At 39.1% G+C, this 18,632-nt stretch overlaps 1 protein-coding gene across 3 annotated transcripts; it reads right to left on the bottom strand.

The window, feature by feature from the left end:
* Nucleotides 1–1,487: 1,487 nt before the first annotated feature.
* kitb (KIT proto-oncogene, receptor tyrosine kinase b) lies at nt 1,488–17,904 on the bottom strand. Of its 3 annotated transcripts, none has more exons than XM_086083247.1 (21): nt 17,703–17,904; nt 14,424–14,699; nt 13,722–14,006; nt 12,717–12,856; nt 11,898–12,066; nt 10,873–11,062; nt 10,684–10,799; nt 10,489–10,603; nt 8,917–9,104; nt 8,459–8,565; nt 7,341–7,467; nt 6,719–6,823; nt 6,510–6,620; nt 5,915–6,053; nt 5,663–5,730; nt 5,492–5,583; nt 5,226–5,348; nt 3,343–3,454; nt 3,080–3,179; nt 2,525–2,630; nt 1,488–2,349 (listed from the first exon to the last, which is right to left on the bottom strand). In XM_086083247.1, the coding sequence occupies exons 1-21, from the start codon at nt 17,770–17,772 to the stop codon at nt 2,206–2,208; spliced, it is 2,883 nt and encodes a 960-aa protein (XP_085939373.1). In that variant the 5' UTR covers nt 17,773–17,904; the 3' UTR covers nt 1,488–2,205. The 3 variants fall into 3 exon arrangements, with proteins under 3 accessions (XP_085939373.1, XP_085939374.1, XP_085939375.1); XM_086083248.1 differs by having other exon boundaries at nt 5,663–5,727; XM_086083249.1 differs by having other exon boundaries at nt 11,898–12,063.
* Nucleotides 17,905–18,632: the final 728 nt, after the last annotated feature.

Genomic DNA, 18,632 nt, shown 5'->3' with positions numbered 1-18,632 from the left:
ACATTGTGAATGACTTTCCCTTCATAAAAAAAAGAAGAAAAAAGAAGTCAAAACTGATTCATCAGCATATCTGGTCACATTTTAAAATCAAATATTCTATTTAGAAAACTAGCTATAGTGTAATTTCTGACACATCAAATGGACACGTAGTTACCTCTACCATCACTGGTACTTTCTTTATTATTACAACAAGTCAACAAACTGTATCAAAACTGTAGGGACCTCCTAACCAGATGTGTGCCCTCATGACAACCAGACATCGCCAGTCAAAACCTAAAGGCACATCTCTATTGTATTTACAATGCACACACGTGACGTGACACATCAAACGAAGAACACACACATACAAAACAATCCATCACTCAGTCCTGAACACTAAACTAAGATTAGGCCTAGGCCTACTCCACAAATACATACATTATTCCTCTCACTTGGTCAGTTACACTAGTCAAATATACAACTCACATGTAAGAATTGGTAACATACAGCTTCTTCTTTTAACTTTGTTTGTCTTTATAAAGAGTTAATGCTTACATGCCGCTTGGACACATCACATAGTGGCTCTGATTTATTTAAGGCCAATTTGATGATTGTTGTCACAATGAACAGAACATTTGTAGCTAATAGAAAAGTTGCACATTAACCACAACGGCGAATCAAGCAGAACATTTAGTACCCAAAAAGCAGTTATCTGAAGGATTTAAATGTTTCTTGTTTTGATGCTAACCTATCGCTGCGGGCGTGGGACACACGTGTTCATTTTTCATGCTAAGTTTGCTAAGAAGCCACATCGGTGATTAAAGGGGAAATAATATACCCAGCCTTGATACTAAGGTAAGGTAACTAGTAAACTACCAAGTGATTCTTTAATTGAAACCAATAGTCTGAGATTTTTGGTTGCTAAGCTAATATAGCTTGGCAACTGGCTTCAAACAACAGTAGAATTGGAAAAATATAAACAAAATTGGCGACCTCTGTATTTACAGTTTTGATGCTATGCTAAAGTAGCTACCAAGAAGACACTGAGGACAAAAACATTTCTAGTGCTGGTCCTAAGGTAACTAACAAGGTGAGATTCATCATCAGTAACAAAAATGATAGAGTTTTCTGTATTTCCATTTATGCAAAACTAAGGTAGCTACCAAACTACTTTTTGGATTAAACCAAGATAGTTTGAGTAGATCGCTGTGTGTTTCAAGATTGGATGCTAAAATAAGTTAGCTGGGGAGTTGTTAATTGAACCAACAGAATGTGTCTTTCTTGTCATGATGCTAAGCTAAGATAGCTACAGTGTCAAGCTGCTGGCTCATGCCTATTCAAAGATGGTTTAGTAGTCTGACAGAAATAAATCCCAAACTCCCAAATGCAAGTTTAAGATATGATCACAGGCTGGACGCCTCCCTGATGCTGTTGTACATGATGGGCCGTTAGTGCTGTAAGTGCTGAAAGTCGGATCGCACAGATCAATAGGACATTACTGAGAGCAGTGCAGGTCATATCCAGTGTTTATTGTACATATTTATAAGGCCTGTTACATTTATTTTTCAGCAACACTTGGCATTTGTGTCTTTGGAAATGATACACTTTTTTTTTTGTCATTTTTGTCATGGGCCATATCATAATTATGACTTCCCATAGAGGACCCTTATGATTATGAAAACCATAGTCACCTCATCATATTAATGGCTCTGGCAATTGATTGTTACATACGTTAATAACAGATTGAATTTGAAATTAAAAGATTAATTGTGAAAATTGTGGCACGTAAGTATTTGTTCCTATTTAGCAAGAAACATAAAGTAGAGACTATTTGCTTTAGTGGGCCCCATAAAAAGATACAGTCGGCTGAATCTGGCCCCTAGGCCTTGAGTTTGACACCTTTGATTTAAATAACACAGGTATGTGCATCAATGCAGTGTATGCCTATGAGAATTTAGTAGAATTCGGTACATAAGTTCTGTTACTATAATAAAACCTAAGTATTTCTCTTGATTTTATGAATGAAACATATAGGAAGGCATGAAACGTTTTGAAATGATGGCAGAATCTAGAATTTCCGTGGCAAAATATAACACAGCATGTCGGCCATGTTTGTGGAATATGATTCTGCAGGACTCGCGCTGCCGTACATGCAGCTGACGATGACTCCAGTTCAACCGTAACGTGTAACCTTTTTTGTATGATTTTCTTCTCGTGAGGAGCGTTTCAGACATAGTCCATAAAGACATCCGCGGTATTCTGCAGTAAAGGCTGGTTGGGGGCCGTGGTGCTGCACACAGAGCTCAGCCTCCGCGATGGTGCCCTCTGATGGTCTGAGGGACCTGCGGCGTTGCTCAGCCTCAGGTAAACCTGCCAGATGACAGACATAAGCTTGATTATTTTTATTTTATTTATTTATTTTTAACACTTCCATTCCGCAACTCAACATTCTGAATAAGTTGAAATATAATGAACAAAGCGTCACGAGGGAAAGGCATGTGGTATTATAAGACAATCCAAATCATTCATGGTTTGCTCTACTTACATTCCGGGTATTTTCTGACAGAAGAAGCTCAGTCCTCTCGACCAGTTTTCTGAAAGAGGGTCTTTTCAAAGGGTCCTGATTCCAGCATGAGAGCATCATGTCATACCTGGAGGGGCATGCATTCCCTTTCATTAGAAATGTAATCAACCAAATCCTAAAAATAAACAAATTCTAAAATCTGTTTACTTCTACTAAATAAAAAAAATGGAGTGTGGCTTTGGTATGATATTTTGTATGCATAACCAAACAAAGAAAAAGTTAGTCGCTGATGGAGTAGGGATTCACTCGCCTGACATTTGTGCAGACAGCTGTCATGATCTGTGCTCTTGTTGATTTAGTTTTGATGAGATTTTGTTCAATCATTCTCCCGTGTCCCTTTTTTCATGTCTGTCTTTTTTTTTTGTTTTTGCGTCTAATCAGCTCCCCTCAGCCACTCGTGTCTTGTCAAGGTGTTTCCTCGTCCGTTTGTTTGTACAGTTCCCTGGTTTCTTTCAGTCTACGTCAGCGATGATGTCAATTTGAGTGTGAATGGTTGTCTGTCAATACAGTACTTACATCTCAATGGGAGCAAACGCAGGCTTGCTCATCCTGTGGCCCTCTTGAATCAGTCGATAAAATGCTGAGCCCACCTGCATCCCGGGATATGGACTGTTACCTGTATCAAACATATTCAGTGTGTTAACTTATAATAAATAAATAAATAATAAAATACTACAGTATTTTTGCATGGCATGAAACATATCTGTCTATTCACTTGGTTAATAATACAGTCGCTTCGCAGACATTCTACAACTGAGCCGCAGTTTTAAATTGTTTACCAAGTGAGAAGATTTCCCACAGTAAGATGCCGTAGGACCAAACGTCACTCTCGTATGTGTAGACGCAATCAAAGATGCTCTCAGGGGACATCCACTTGACTGGAAGACGTGCCTGCGTGGATGATAGGCCGTTTTACATTCACAATATGGAGTGTTTTTATTGTGTGTTGTAACGTTTGAGAAGAAAAAAAATTCCATAGCTAGTGAAACGGATTTTTGAATTGCAGAATGGAAGGGTTCCCATTGTTCATACTGATTACACCAAAACCTATTTTTCTTTCTTATTTCAATAAAATGAAGACAGAGAATCGAGAAAAATAATAGTAGGAGGGATCATTTATGAAGAAAGTAGAGGAGGAAGGATTATGGAAAGATGTGAGTGGAACTGGCATCCTCTCAATATTTTAGCAAGTTAATGTTAAATACAGGTTGTCACTAAAGTTTGGAGACAAAGGAAATATCATTCATCTACTCATTTCCTGTATTCTAATTAGGGTCACGGTCAAGCTGGAGCTTATCCCAGCTGCCTTTGGCACTGGACTGATCCTGAGCCAATCACGGCACAAACAGACAAATGTTCACGCTCACATTTACCATTATGGAGAATTTAGAATCTTCAGTGAACCTAACATGTTTGTTTTTTGGAAAGTGGGAGGAAACCAGAGTATCTGGAGAAAACCCACACAAGCACAGGGTGAACAGGCCGGAAGCAAGATTCAAACATTCAGAACTGTTAGAGAGATGTGCTTACTAACATGTTGTCCTACGGAAGCGTATTGCATTCACTTGGGAAAAAAAAAAAAAACTCTTGTTTTTCTGACTAATTTTTGGGGGGAGCTTTGTTTTTTTGAGTATTTTTTTTTATTTTCTGTTTTTCTGAATAATTTCTTTTATTTTCTGTTTTTCTGAATATTTTTTTTTCTGTTTTTCTGAATATTTTTTCTATTTTACTGTATATATTTTTTCTGTCAAAAAAAATTCCGAAAAACAGGCTGAAAAAATGTATTCAGAAAAACAGGATGAAAAATTACTCACAAAAACAGGGGGAATTTTTTTTTTTAAAAAACAGATTTTTTTTCTTCAAAAAAACAGAATTTTTTTCTTCAAAAAAACAGAATTATTTTTTTCTGAAAAACAGAGCTGGTGTTCTTTTTTTTCCCAGAGTAATTTTTTTTTTTTTTTACCTCTGAACTCCAAGTGACTTGTTGCAGACTCGCTAATAGCGGAATCGGACACTTTCCCGCATACTTCCATATGCAATAAGATGGTCATGTTTAGCTCTCAATAAAGGAATGAATGTGGATACTGTATTGTGGTTTGTTCTCTAATCTCTGAGGGAAACCCCTTTAAAAAAATATTCAGAAAAAAACTGAAAAAAAATATTCAGAAAAACATAAAAAAATTTTTGATAAAACTTAAAAATTACTCAGAAAAACTGAAAAAAAATATTCTGAAAAAAAAGGAAATTGGTTTAAAAAACAGGGGGGAAAATATTCAATAAAACAGAAAAAAAATACTCAAAAAAACAAAGCTCCCCCCAAAAATTTGTCAGAAAAACAGTTGGTTTTTTTTCAAGTGAATGCAATACGCTTCCGTATTATCCTGTACGTGCACATTATAAATAGTACTGTAGCATAGGTTCCAGGTTCAAGGAAAAAGGTGCAATTTCTGCTCCATGTTGAAATGTCACGTTACAGACACACAACATGTCACTGTGATGTAGTATAAATATAACTATGACCTGTGTTCTATGCAAAAGAACCCTCTGAGGACATGGCAAACAGACAACTACCGGTATCAACAACAACAACAACAAAGAATTCCATGTCCTGAGATGGAAGAATAGAAAGAAGGATTGAAAGATTAGAACGTGCTGAACTCACATTGCCGCGAAGCACGTAGCTGGAATCGGTAGTGATGTCCCGTGCCAAGCCAAAGTCACAAATCTTGGCTACCCTGCCGTGAGTCAAGAGAACATTTCTGGCTGCGAGGTCCCTGTGGATGCACTGCACGAACACAACACAAACACGGATGTGTCTATATTGACTTTGGAACTGGTTCTGGTAGTGATGGATCATTAGCTTGTGCAAGTGTACCTAATATTGCGGCCAGTGATTAAATCCTCAATTATGTGAACTAGCTGACTTACATTCTTAGATGTGATGTACTCCATTCCTTTGGCCGCCTGGTAGGAGAAGCTCAAGAGGTCTTCAGCGGCCAAAGAAAGCTCATCTGCATCTTCTAAAGGAGACCAGAAACTATACAGTGTTACTTATACAAGCAAGTCATGGTGTGCAGTGCATGATGGGAAAACGTTTACCTGACTGTGAGGACCTTTCTTTGTCTGAGGAACGCATGGCCATATATTCTGTACCCGTTACTTCTCTGCTGCACACATACACACATTAATAATAATAATAATAATAATGCATTATATTTAGAGGTGCCTTTCTTGACACTCAAGGACACCGTACAGTATGTTGTGAGAGGAGAAACGAAAAAAAAGTTCACAACAGGATTTGTTATGAACTGTTACATAACATATGTAATTTTACAGTGAGTGCGTGATTACCCTGCAGGATCTGCTTGCTTGGAGACGTTGCGATAGTAACCGTCTCCCGTTTGGGAAATTAGGAAGGACTCTCTTTTTCTGCGCAAGAAGTTGAGGAGGTCGCCATAGCAACAGTATTCAGTGATCACTAAAATTGGTCCTGGGAGGGTGCAGAGATTTCATAAAATCAATTGGACTGCAACACTCAAATATGGAGATGCTGTTGGTGATTATAAGTTGTTCATTATCGCATCGGTCGACTCAATAGACATTTACATGGACAAATTGGGATAATATGAAAGCTGTGTGACTAAACAGCAACATATTTAGTCTAGTCAATATTCAATAGCTTTAAATGAGGACTTTTGATGCCAAGTGTCTTTCTACTTATTTGATATCCATCAAGATGCTGCAGAGTGGTCAATTCCAAAGCCCAGACAGCTATAGCTTCTAGTCAGGGCTGGCTGCCATTGACTGGACTGTCCAATATCTGATTTATATTTAAAGCATAATAACTGAAAGACTAAGATAAATAAATCAATAATCAAGCTAAGCAAAAGCAAAGGAAAGACGATGAAAGTTTGATTCAACTCTCTTATTTTTAGGCTCCTCTCACCTCCGACCGTGCAGGCTCCCAGCAGGTTGACGATGTTCATGTGGTTGCCGAGGTAACTGAGCACCTTCAGCTCTGACATCAGTGCCTCCTTCTCCGTGGCGTGAGCGTTGGCTGCGATGACATCATCATGGGGGATATTGAGGCCTCCACACGTTGCATATCACGTTGCAAACCAAGGTAAAAATAAAATGAAAAATAAGACAACTTACGTTTGAGCATCTTGACGGCAACAGTCGTGACTGTGTCAGCTGAGCACAGGCCGTATGCCGTGGCCCTCACCACCTTTCCAAAAGCTCCAGAACCCAGAGTTTTACCTGTGTGTTCACACAGATGACCATTTAACATCATCCAGATTTTATAGAAAGTATAAACAAAATTATTAAAGAGGAAGTCAACTCCATGTAGCCCCACTAGTCAAAATATGGCATTTTGGTTATTTTTGCGTTTGTGGAATATGAGTTATGAAGCAAAATCCAGCCGTTTTATCCATCTCAGGGGGCGGCCATTTTGCCACTTGCTGTCAAGTTAATATGACATCACAGTTGCTCAGGCCTCAGGTAACAACCAATCACAACTCAGCTTCAGAAAACAGGTGAGCAGTGATTGGTCGTTGCCTGAGCGTTGAGCAACTGTGATGTCATGTTCAGTTGACAGCAAGTGGCAAAATGGCCGCCCCCTGAGATGGATAAAACGGCTGGATTTTGCTACATAACTCATATTCCACAAATGTAATATTAATCAGAATGTCATGCTTAGACTAGTGAGGTCACATATAACATATATTATTGTCAAATAATTTTTAAGGTTGACTTCCCTTTTTAATTGTCATACCAAAGCGGAGCTTCTGTCGAGAAAACTCCCATTTAGAGTCGTAGGGAAGCTGGGTGGGGTCAAAGTAAATGTAGTTGTTGCCATGGATACTCTCGATGACTTTCCACTGGATTTGGAATTTAGGTTTCTGATTGAAAGGGGAAGAAAGGAAGACGTAGGTTATTTACTTCATATTTATTTCCACCACCAAATACCTGTACAGTTTAACAAAAAACAAAAAACAAAAAAAATAATTTTACAAAGACAGTGATGCTTAATTTTTATTGACACTCTCAGAGAGGTATGAAATAAAAACAATGGCATTATTTTTGTTTTATTTTGCAGTGACGGCATCATACTGAGAACTGTTTTTCATATTTTGATTACTTCACGTAAAAATATGAGAGAAACATTATTTTATTCATGATATATTTGCAAAGAAGGTTATGTTTATAATTTATTTGTTCATTGATAATTTCTGAGAGTGCTTTATTTTATTTTAACAGTTTATATATATATATATGACAAAATGTGGGAATATGCAGGTAGTTGTTATCGGTGAAAGTGTCCAATATGGTGCTGATCCAAATTCTGCAGTCATGGTAAAGGTCTGCACATTACTATATAATTTAAAGTCTGGGAAAATCTGATGATAATTTTTATTTTTTTTATACTAATCATGTATTGGATTTTTTTTTAAATATACAGTACAGGTGTATTTAATGTTGTGTGGTATTATTGTATGTTTGTTTGGTGTCCTTTTATCCGCACCATGTAGAATAATTTGCTCTCTGTGCACTTTACATGCTGATGTAAGCCAGTTATCTTGGAACCTGAGTCACTGCACTGGAAAAAGAGCAAGATGTCATCACGCTGTTGCCGACGTGTGCCAATTGAATCTCTCTAATGGTTGACTGAGTCATTTCATCTTCATTAAAACACATTCAGATTGTTTAGGCTATATTCAGGATATCGTTTAATCACACGTAAAAATGGAGGCATGACTCATCAGAGATGAGTGCCGTTCCTTTGCACGTCATTTTAACGTCAGTTTGCATTTCGTGACTCAATATGACTGATCATAACCATTCAAATACGAAATCATGATGTGGCATTTTGGGGTGTAGTTGCCTTCTTACCTGCATGTACTTATAGAGCAGCACCACCAGGATGAGGCAGAGGAAGGCGCCGATGGCCACCATGCCAGTTAGAAGTGGGGTGAACAGTTTATGCGGGACGAGTCGCTCTGTTCGAGAAACAAAGCCGCAGCCCAGGAGTTACACGCACATCTTTACACATAACACGGGGCCTCAGACGACCCCGGCCTCAGGATTAAGACAGGCAGCTGCAGCAGTGGCGTTTGTTTGTGTGTCTTGGATTAGTGTGTCGACACCATCTAATCCTAGCCTGCATTGTCAGCATATGCTAATCTCATTCAATCTGTAGCCAGTAACCACACACCTGGCCTGCACGCACACATATGGGGGTCAAAGAGTTTGTTTACGTGGATCTTTGTGGTGGGGTTTATGAAATAACGTCCATGCAGTCGTCTACAAATGTGTGTGTGTGTGTTTGAGAGATATTAACGATGTAGTACCACTGATTGAGAAGAGCGTATAAGCTTCCTCCCGCTCTGTCGAGGCCACACACTCCAGTGTGTGATAGTTGCCATGCTCCTTGCTGATGTTCAATCGGCTCTCCACCTCACTCCTACTGAAGGTGGACTCTGTCACCATGGCGACATCCGCAGTCTCCCATTGGGTGGCATTGGGTAGGTGTGAGCACCTGAGGAGAGGTTATGTGGAAGGTCATTTCTGTAATATTCCACCCCTTACAACTATTCAGCAAATCATGATCATTTGTGCAATTGACAGGCTGCAGTGAGATTTATAATGTAGTCATTTTAATATTTTAATTTTAATTCCGGAATTTACTATGGTTTCTCGATCTAACCTACGCTACCTAACTAACCTAGCTACTCGTACTTTACTCGATCCTTTGTATTATATTATTAGATTACATTTTAATAATAATATAATATTTATGAAATTAATCAAAATCAGATGAAATCAGTTATATTATTAATTATTAATTAGTATTAATAAAGAAAATTATATTACTCACTGTGTATGTAAAATTGTTTAACTCAATTTATTATCAAATGAGATAAATTACACACACAAAAAAAGAAGAAGAAGAAGAATGAATAAAGACAATTTAATTAATCAATTTTAGTTTAAAATAAATAAATTGATGCAGCAAGTGTTATTAGTAAACGCTCTATGAGCCGGATTTAAAACCCCTTCAGACCCATAGATGGTTGCAGTGGACCAATGACATATTCGCGTATCTAAATCAATAAAACGCATAATTTGGATGATGTCAACACTTCTGGTTCATGATTGGATCATAACTAACCAATCACAATCGCAAGTTGATTTGCATGATGTTCATGTTAAAAATGTAGCATAGAAGTTGGTAAGTTTACAACACTTTACAGCCATATTATCCTGGTGTCCACTATAACAACTAAAAACATGGGGTAACCCCCCCCCCCCCCCCAAAAAAAAAATTCCCATGTTGTGGTTATGTGGGAAAAGAGTCCAAATCACAACAACAAAAAATGTGGGTCTGAAGAGGCTACAGAACGGAACAGACCGTATGTTGCCTGCAGGCCATACAATACCCACCCCTGTCTTATACTGCATTTTAACTTAATTTCGCAATTAACATATTTTGCTACTCTGTTTAATAACTGTACTGTAGGTTTAGCCTATTAAACTTGGTTAGCTTGAAACAAGAATATTTGGTTAGCCATAGTCAAAAAGGTGTTACTTGGTTCATTTTAGCTAATGGTCAAAAGCTTACTTGTTTAGCTTCATGGATGTAAAGTAATTCAAAAAACGGAACAAATAAGTTATTTTTATGGAACTAAACTTATTGGTTAGCATTAGACATACAAATGATGTCATTAGCTTTTGGAATTATGTGATTAATTTTGAGTAACAATTCGTTAAATCTCACCAAATTTAATTTTTGTTGCATTTCCAGGGTGAAAACATTGATTAAGAAGAACATAAAGAAGTACGCTAAGATTATCGTGGACAGGCAGAATATGACATTCTTGCACTATACAGAAAATATTGATGCAAGCTGATGCAAGTGATACCTTGTGTGGGGAACGTCACAGATGTACCAGCTGATTTTTGGAACTGGGTGACCAGCGGCGACGCACCGCACCTGACCATCGACTGGCCCTTCCTGGGCGATGATGACCGGCTTACCTTGTACAGTGAGTAGACATCATAAATCAGATGTTCCTCAACCATTTAGGAACTGTGTTAATGTAGAAGAATTCACTTACTATTGACATATACGTGAAATAGATGGTCGACGGATGCGTCTTCATGACTGGCTGAGAATTTATAGACGCCACCTTCCGAGCCAAGAACCCTCACCAGTTTCAGCTCACTAATGAACCTAAATGTAAAGTCAGGAGATGTATTATTGCGTGTGGGCGAGTGCTCTCACTCACTACATGCTACGATGATACCTGTATTTGTGTTGGTGGATAGTGATGACATGCTCTGTGGTGTTCAGCAGTTGTTTGTCATTGTAAGACCAAGACAGAACACTGGGAGATGGATAGGCCTCTAACTCCACTCTGAGATTCAGGCTCTCCCCTTCACGGACGCCAGCCTGGACGGGACTTGGGCGGCTTAACATGGTAATGAAACCCCTGTCTGTACAACATATGGGGGATTTTAATGATATGTGGTAAATGCTATTATAGGCTCTTAAATTATTTTGTAAGCTAACTACTAAGAATTCACACACAATTTATAAAGCAATTTCAATTTCTGGTCCTAGAGTTGCATATTACTGGGCATATAAATTAAAGCACACTGCAATCATATCCAGATTTAATGGATTAAATAAAAGAGCCGTTAGCTTTTTCAATACAATTTTAAATGTGCCTTTTGTTATCAGGCTTATGAGTCCAGTTAGTGGTGTACCAGAAAAGCCGCTCCTGCTGTATTAGGAGACCGTTTTTTTTGTGTTTGTTCTGTCGTTTTATTCACTTCTAAAACATGGCACCGCCTTGCCTTGGTCTTGTCAACAAGTCATGTCCTAACATGTCCATAGAGACTGTTATGGGTGCTCCTCAAGAAACTTTGAAATATGGGCTTGGATGTTTCTTTAGGGCCCCTGATTTGCATAGTATGCAAATGAAGGATAACTTTTAAGGCATTGGTTTTAGTTATTTTTGGTAGGTAAGAAGTCTACAGTCTACATATATGGAACCCATGGAGAAGAAGTGTTGGCTGATGCACAATTCAAGTGGATGACATCATATTGATACTTGTTTTAACAGCTCCTTTAGCACCGTGACATTAACCTTTCTATAGGGTTGCTGAAGAGGGCAAATTGCTTCAGAGTGGTTTAAAGGTTCCATACCGTACAATATGTGATGGTGTATTGTATCAATCATGCTTTTATTGGAAATTCCATAACGAGATGCAATGATGTAATACCATCTCAATGGACTCCGTACTGTATATGTGCTTTAATGCTTACCGCAGACATCCAGGTGCAATGCTGTGGAGCTTCTGCCTCTCTCGTTGTGGGCCGAGCAGCGGTACGTCCCCGAGTCTGTTCGCTTTACGGTTCCAATCGAGAGCCGGGAGGCCCGTTGATAACCACGAGAGCCGGGCAGGATGTTTGAGGTGTGGGCTTCATCCGGCTGCTGCGACGGCAAAGTTAAGTGTTATTCCGTCTTCCGCTTACATTCGCCATAATATGAATTTTAAGACTGGAAACAAAAAGTTCAGCTCTTGATAATGTTTCATCGCTGTAATTGTTTTAGCTTACCAAATCTTGAGGAAAAAACTTTTTATAGGACTTTGATGGAACTTGACCTTTAGGTAACCACCAGAGTTCATTGAATTTTGTTGACGTCTTGGTGCCTGATCTAATGAAATCCCCTTTGGGCGTTTCTGACTTGTCACATTACATGAGAATGTGATGGATGTGACCTTTGATCATCAAAATCGAATCACTCTTGACACTGAATAAGGCCTTGAGTCTGTTTGAAGAAATTCAAGCATTCTTTGGTTTTTAGGACATGAATATGCAATGTAAGGGCATAGGAAACATATGCTATGTGGTTGGGCGTTTTTGGGGTTGTCTAATAAACTTTCTGACTGTGCTGTGTAACAATATGATCGTATTTCAGTCACAATTTAAGTCTGTTTTTATCACATCATATAAAAAATAATAGAAATAAGGATCCTATTAATGAAACGATAATGAATGTTGACCTTGTCCAACCTAAATCTTTAGTTCCACACGCCTCGTGTGTCTTTAGAGTAACCACGTGGTTGATATAAAACTCACCGCTGTTGATGGATAATCCCACTTGACATTAAAGTCTGGGTTGACATTGGAGGAGCTACAAGTAAGCTCAAACTTCTCTCCTTTCCGCAAGATAACCTTATCTCTCTGGGACAATGTGATGACCGGAAGCACCTGTGGAACTGCATAAAGTGCAAAAGGACATAATATTAAAAAGGCATTCAAAAAAAGTCATTAGTTTTCCTCGGAACATTCTTTTTAGTCGAGCAATTAATGGATTGGTTGAATAGATAAACATAACTCATCTGAATAGCAATGAAGAATTTTGCAATCAACTAAAAGAGTCTCAAGTGTGTCATGCCCGTTTTTTCATTGGAAATAAATGAACACACGTGCACTTGCATACACATATCTAATAATATTTGCATATCCATAGCCTTAGGCACACACAAACTGCCTGATTTACTGCTTTCAATAAATGTCGCTGACGTCACTAGCGGTTGTGTTTGGCAAAGGTTGACATAAATCTATTTAACCCAAATGCCACCTTCATGCACTGTTACAAAGCTTTGTTCAGCATGGCGTTCTGTTAATCCCTGTGTCCTTCACCACAACCACGTTTTACTCCCTCTCTCCATCACTCAAAAAAGAGACCAATAACTCGTGTCTGTGTTTGGACATTGTGATGCTGTGCAGGGATAAGTACAAACATGAAGGTCAGCCCTTCATTCAACAGCAACATTTAGTATTGGGACAATTGAGAATGTCGATGTTTTGGATGCTAGTTATGTATCCAGCGGGTACTTTATAGTCGGTTGAGTATATCTTTATAGTATATCTACATATTTGTTTGTTACCAGCGCAACATTCACATTTATTGACTCATAAGAGTCTTCAGTGAACCCAACATGGAATGTGGGTGGAAGCTGGAGTACTAACCAGTTGGCCACCATGCTAAAGTGTCAATTCATTAGCACCCAAATTACATATCTAGTACAGCTCTAAGGACAACCGTTTGATGTCATTAGAAACTTGGAGCTCGTTTACCTAGCAGCACGTCCACGGTGTATTGGCTCGATGTCACTTTATCCTCCCCAAGCTTCCCAACGCACACGTAGCAGCCTTCAAACTCTTTGCTTGCATTGCCGATGATGACGCCTTGCTCGTGGTGGGTCCAGTACCTCATAGCGGAAGGCAAAGGTCGCCCATCACACGTCTGCAAAGCCAGCAGCATGACTTGCGGGTTGGTCACGAGGCAGGGAATGGTGCAGTTCTCGCCCGCGCGCACCAGGATGACGTTTACCATAGTGCGCTGGAAGGCATTGACAGGGTCTGTAAAACATGGAGAGTTCACATCCATCTATGAATGTAAGTCAAATCAGTTTTATTTTGGATAAACTCGAAGTTATCTCTCTTTGTCACGAGTCACGAGGCTGTCTCCACGACAATGAGACAAAGTGTTTTGGCGTGCCGGCGAGGACCAAGGACACAGACTAACAGACACTCCACTTCCACATGTGCTAGTATTTGAGTTGCTGTGTGTTGTGTATTCATATGTGCCGGTTTGCTGAGTGTTTTTTTCCCCTCCAAATCCTATACTGTGCTCCCCTTATAGGAGCTTAGTCTGGGGCTGGATAAGAGGGGTTGAGCAGCCGGAGGAGGGACAAGAGAATAATGGGCACAACAATAGCCAATGGCAATGGCAAAACTAGTCCGCTCGCACGCCTCTCCTTCACCTCCAACACCCACCTTTCACATATACGTAGATGGACGTGCTCTCCAGTGTAGTGTTATTGATGCACACGTAGCGGCCCATGTGGTAGGCTTGCACTGCAGGCACCTTGACAACAGCCACACCGCCGTCCTCCGCCTCCCCCTCCAGTCTACGAGCGTTCTCCCTCTGCCACCTCAACCTGGATGTGGCGCCAGATGCGGTGGCATTGTCACGGCAATAGAGCTCCAGCCTCCCTCGCTTGGGAACAACTACGTGAGGCCCACTGGGAGAGATGACGGGCTTGCACCATCCTGGAGTAAAAGACAAAGGATGAGTCTTAACATGCTCACAAGTTTTGGGACACCTGGCCATGACACCCACAAGACGGGAATATGGAAGAAAGTATTGAGTTACCTCCACATTGGAGCTATAACAGCTGCCGCTCTTCAAGGAAGACTTTCGACAAAATTTACATTTTGGGTATTTTCATCCAGAATAACGGAGTGCATGTAATATCACTTTTTTACTTACTTTATACTATACTTCCAAAAAGGGACTGATATTTAGCTTCGGATGAAATATCAAGATGCACCTAAAATATTCTAAAACTTTTAAAGGTGAACTTAATTAGAGTTTCTCTAAAAGTTTGAATGCACATGCTAAACTGTTGAGTGTTTCCGTACTTTCTGTTCGATAAAAAGGAAATGAACAGAAAAATTCACAGCAGATTGTGCAAAAATTACTGAATCGTTGAACTGCTGGATGTGTATTAAAACATCACCCAGGATCTGAATAGTTCAAACTTTTTGTCTGTACATCAAACAAAAACGTCACAAAATGTTTGAATAATGAAATAATGGTGATCTTGTGTCAATTTACTCAGATTTACTTTGTATGAAATCTGGGCTTGTTTAATTGAACACAAAGTTGATATAAATACAGTAAGCCGTGACTTAGTCTGTTGTGTGGATGGGAACGGGTGGTTTCACAGATTAATTGTATATATATATAATTTGTAGTAATACAAAGACCAATTAAGTATATTTTGAGACAAAATAAATACAAATAAAGTTTAGTAGTAGTAGTAGTATAGTATTATAATCACATAGCAAGTACCATCTCTTATTTTTGGCCATATATAGGCCATTTTTGTCAATATAAAAAAAATTAGTGATTTACGTTGTCATTGGTTTATTGTAGTGGTTCCTGGAACTGACTTTCATAAAGCCAGTGTGGGCTCAATTCCCATTCAATGCGGCATTCACATTCCTCTTGAGATTGACTAGCATTCCTTTGGCCCTAAATCAGCTGAGATAGGCTCGGGTCCCTGCCAGGACCATAAACCAGATACAGTAAGTGTTATAGAAAATGGATGCATTGTTGTTTGTGATGATTTGTGCTAAAAGTTGTAAATGTTGCAATAAAGTTTTGTCAAAATGTATTAGGCAGTGAGGCTTTTGCATAAGGGTAAGCGGTGAAGGGCCAGAATTTGCTGTTTGTGGAAAGATTAAAAAATGTATATATTATTTGATCTGATTTTGTGTTCGTGCCACCTCTCCCTGCCATTTCTCTTTTTCTACTTCGAGTTGCCCAGGAAGGGGTTTAGTATGTGGAGCTTTTAATTTGCCCAGCAACAAGGAGCCATGTGACGTGATCAGGAAAAACAAACCAAGCAATTCTGTGATATTGTCTGTGTGATGTCTTATGTTGCCATTGGATAATGAAATTGGAAGTAAACGAAAGCCCAACAGACAGTTGGAGTATACTGTAGTTTTCCTGGTAGCCATGTTAATGCCTACATGTAGCTAAAATTAACAAAGATGGGAGAACAAAGCAGAGTACAGTACAGTAAATACGGTGCTTAATGTGATGATTAAATAGCATGTTTTGATTGGCACACAGCCACTGAAGATATAGTGCTATCTAACCAGCGCTGCTTCATGGAATAATCGATAAGTATGAGCTGTATTTAGCTGAGTAATCATGACCTCAGGCCTCTAAAATCCTTCGCTTAGGATAAATATATAAATCTAACATTTCCATCTTAGTTTACCGCCAGTGAGCGCTTTTCTCACCGCATGTTGGCCACTTTTTCAAGAACACTTACTGTGACTGTTGTGCCTTCAGGCCTAACCGAACCAAGCTCCCAAGGACGTATTTCTGAAATGTCAACATACTCTTTTCTTTCTAGCCAAAAGCAAATGTTTTGCCTTTTACGAAAGAGTAGTGAAATGTCACGGGAAGGTGCCCCATGGCTTTGTTTGCATTAAGAGGCGTCTTGTGCATTGAGATCTTTGTTTGCTTTACTCGAGTATTATTTCAGTTTGATGAATAATTGATTGGTTTCTAACCGACAACACACACCTGTTGCCCGGCGGGAGAAGACGCAATCGCCCCTTTCCTTTGCCTCCTCCTATTCCTTCATGGTGGTTATGGAAATAAGGACTGATACGATCTGTAAACCTGAGCTCACAGGTTGAGTTAAACTGCACCGTTAAACTCCAACGGATTCCCAGGAGCAGTGTTTAATGTTTCCTTCAGGATCACAAAAAAACTACTCACTACGTTACATTTTGAATGTTCCTACTCCGAATCAAAAACTATTTGGAAAACGTGCCCACAAATACAAGAGTACATGCGGTATGACAAAAGTTTTGTTTTTCATATTTTTGGTATTCTACTACTATATTCTCCACATATGGTCCAACTCAAGGTCCGCGTACCAGGTCATTTTATGTGGCCCACTAAAGCCGGGAAATAATGAAGGCCACATTACCAGTTAGCAAGTCAATGATCACATTACAATTTACCATTTTTTATTTACTCTGAGAGTTTTGTTCCTTGTTAGTTTGCGGGAGTGACGACTTTCCACTAAACTTTGTGGATGGTTGGGGCATGGGACCGAGAAGAGCCTTTTAAATTTGGGATCATTTTGGTGAGCATCCAGATGAAGCGCAAAGCTATTTTACCCTTTGCTCAATAATATATTTTGTCACTTTTCCATAATTTCTCAATAAATAATGTGTCAATATTCACGACACTTTTTAGGCATTTGGAAGAAAATGGGCATCTATAAGCATCTATATAAGGTGTGCAGTTGAATCTAAATGTATTTATTAATTGCACTCAAACCTAGATTTATTTACATTATGTTCAATACTGATGATTTGATCTTATATATCCATCAGGTCCAAGTAATCCCCAAATATTCAACCCCCAAACAAGAGTTTACAAGAACAACACATGCTGAGCATATTCACAACACAGAATTGTAATACTCGAAAAGAGTAAGTGAACGGAAATGTGTTTCCTACCTGCCAGTGGTAGAAAAATCAAATGTGATGCAAAAACAATCCACAGGCATGTCATGCTGAAGTTTTCCATCTTGGCTCTACTCCATGTGTCTCATGACATCCTGCACAGTCACAATAACGCTCCAAACTGGATCCAACGGGGCAAGAACAGATATACTCTAATGTAATGCGGGCATAAGGAAGAGCTCCCTGTGATGGATACAGTGACTAGTAAAGACAGTGCACAGTCCTGAGCGTCTCCTCCTCACTACTCCCCTCCCTCACTTTGGGCACCTCCCCCCAGTCCCGCATTGGCTGGAGGCGCGCCAAAAGTGATGAGAGGCGCATTTACTGGAAAATTGAGTTGACAATTTCCAGCCTGTACGCATTATTATGGAAAGAATATGCAAGAACTGGTCCAATTGTTTTGTCTTGTGCTCATTTGTTTTGAGGAGTTAAATGTGTTAAATGTGACTGCCACTTCTCACATTTGAGTGCTGCCCGCTGCGATGCTGAGAGCTCAGTCTGTCGCCAACGGAGGCACTTTCTGCCTTCACAAACGTTCAGTTTTGCCTTTGACTTAATAAAATGTTTATTATGGTGGGTGCGACTGCATCGTACTGAAAGATATTTCCGATACTTTGACACTTTTAAATAGATGAATATAATAGTCAAAACCTAATAATAGTTGTTAGTTAATTAGATGACCTTCTTTTTTTATTATTATTATTAGTAGTAGGCCTATGTTAATTTAGTTAACAGTGACAACTGCCAAGTGGTTAGAAATGTTTGCATTAGAAATTTGTTTCCTCTCAAGTTTGTATTTGTTTACTATAGGGTAAAAGTTGTGTGTTTGCCAAATGTAATAAGGTCCATTACAAGAGCTGTATAACATGACGAAGAATACTCACTGTTTTTTAGTTTGAGAAGTAATAATAATAACAAAAGATC

The sequence above is a fragment of the Leptonotus elevatus genome, chromosome 8 (genome assembly GCF_054856555.1).
Source record: "Leptonotus elevatus isolate MCC_2025b chromosome 8, RoL_Lele_1.0, whole genome shotgun sequence".
Lineage (NCBI taxonomy): Eukaryota > Metazoa > Chordata > Actinopteri > Syngnathiformes > Syngnathidae > Leptonotus > Leptonotus elevatus.
The sequence above is the reverse complement of the archived record's forward strand: the minus strand, read 5'-3'. Positions and strand labels throughout refer to the sequence as shown.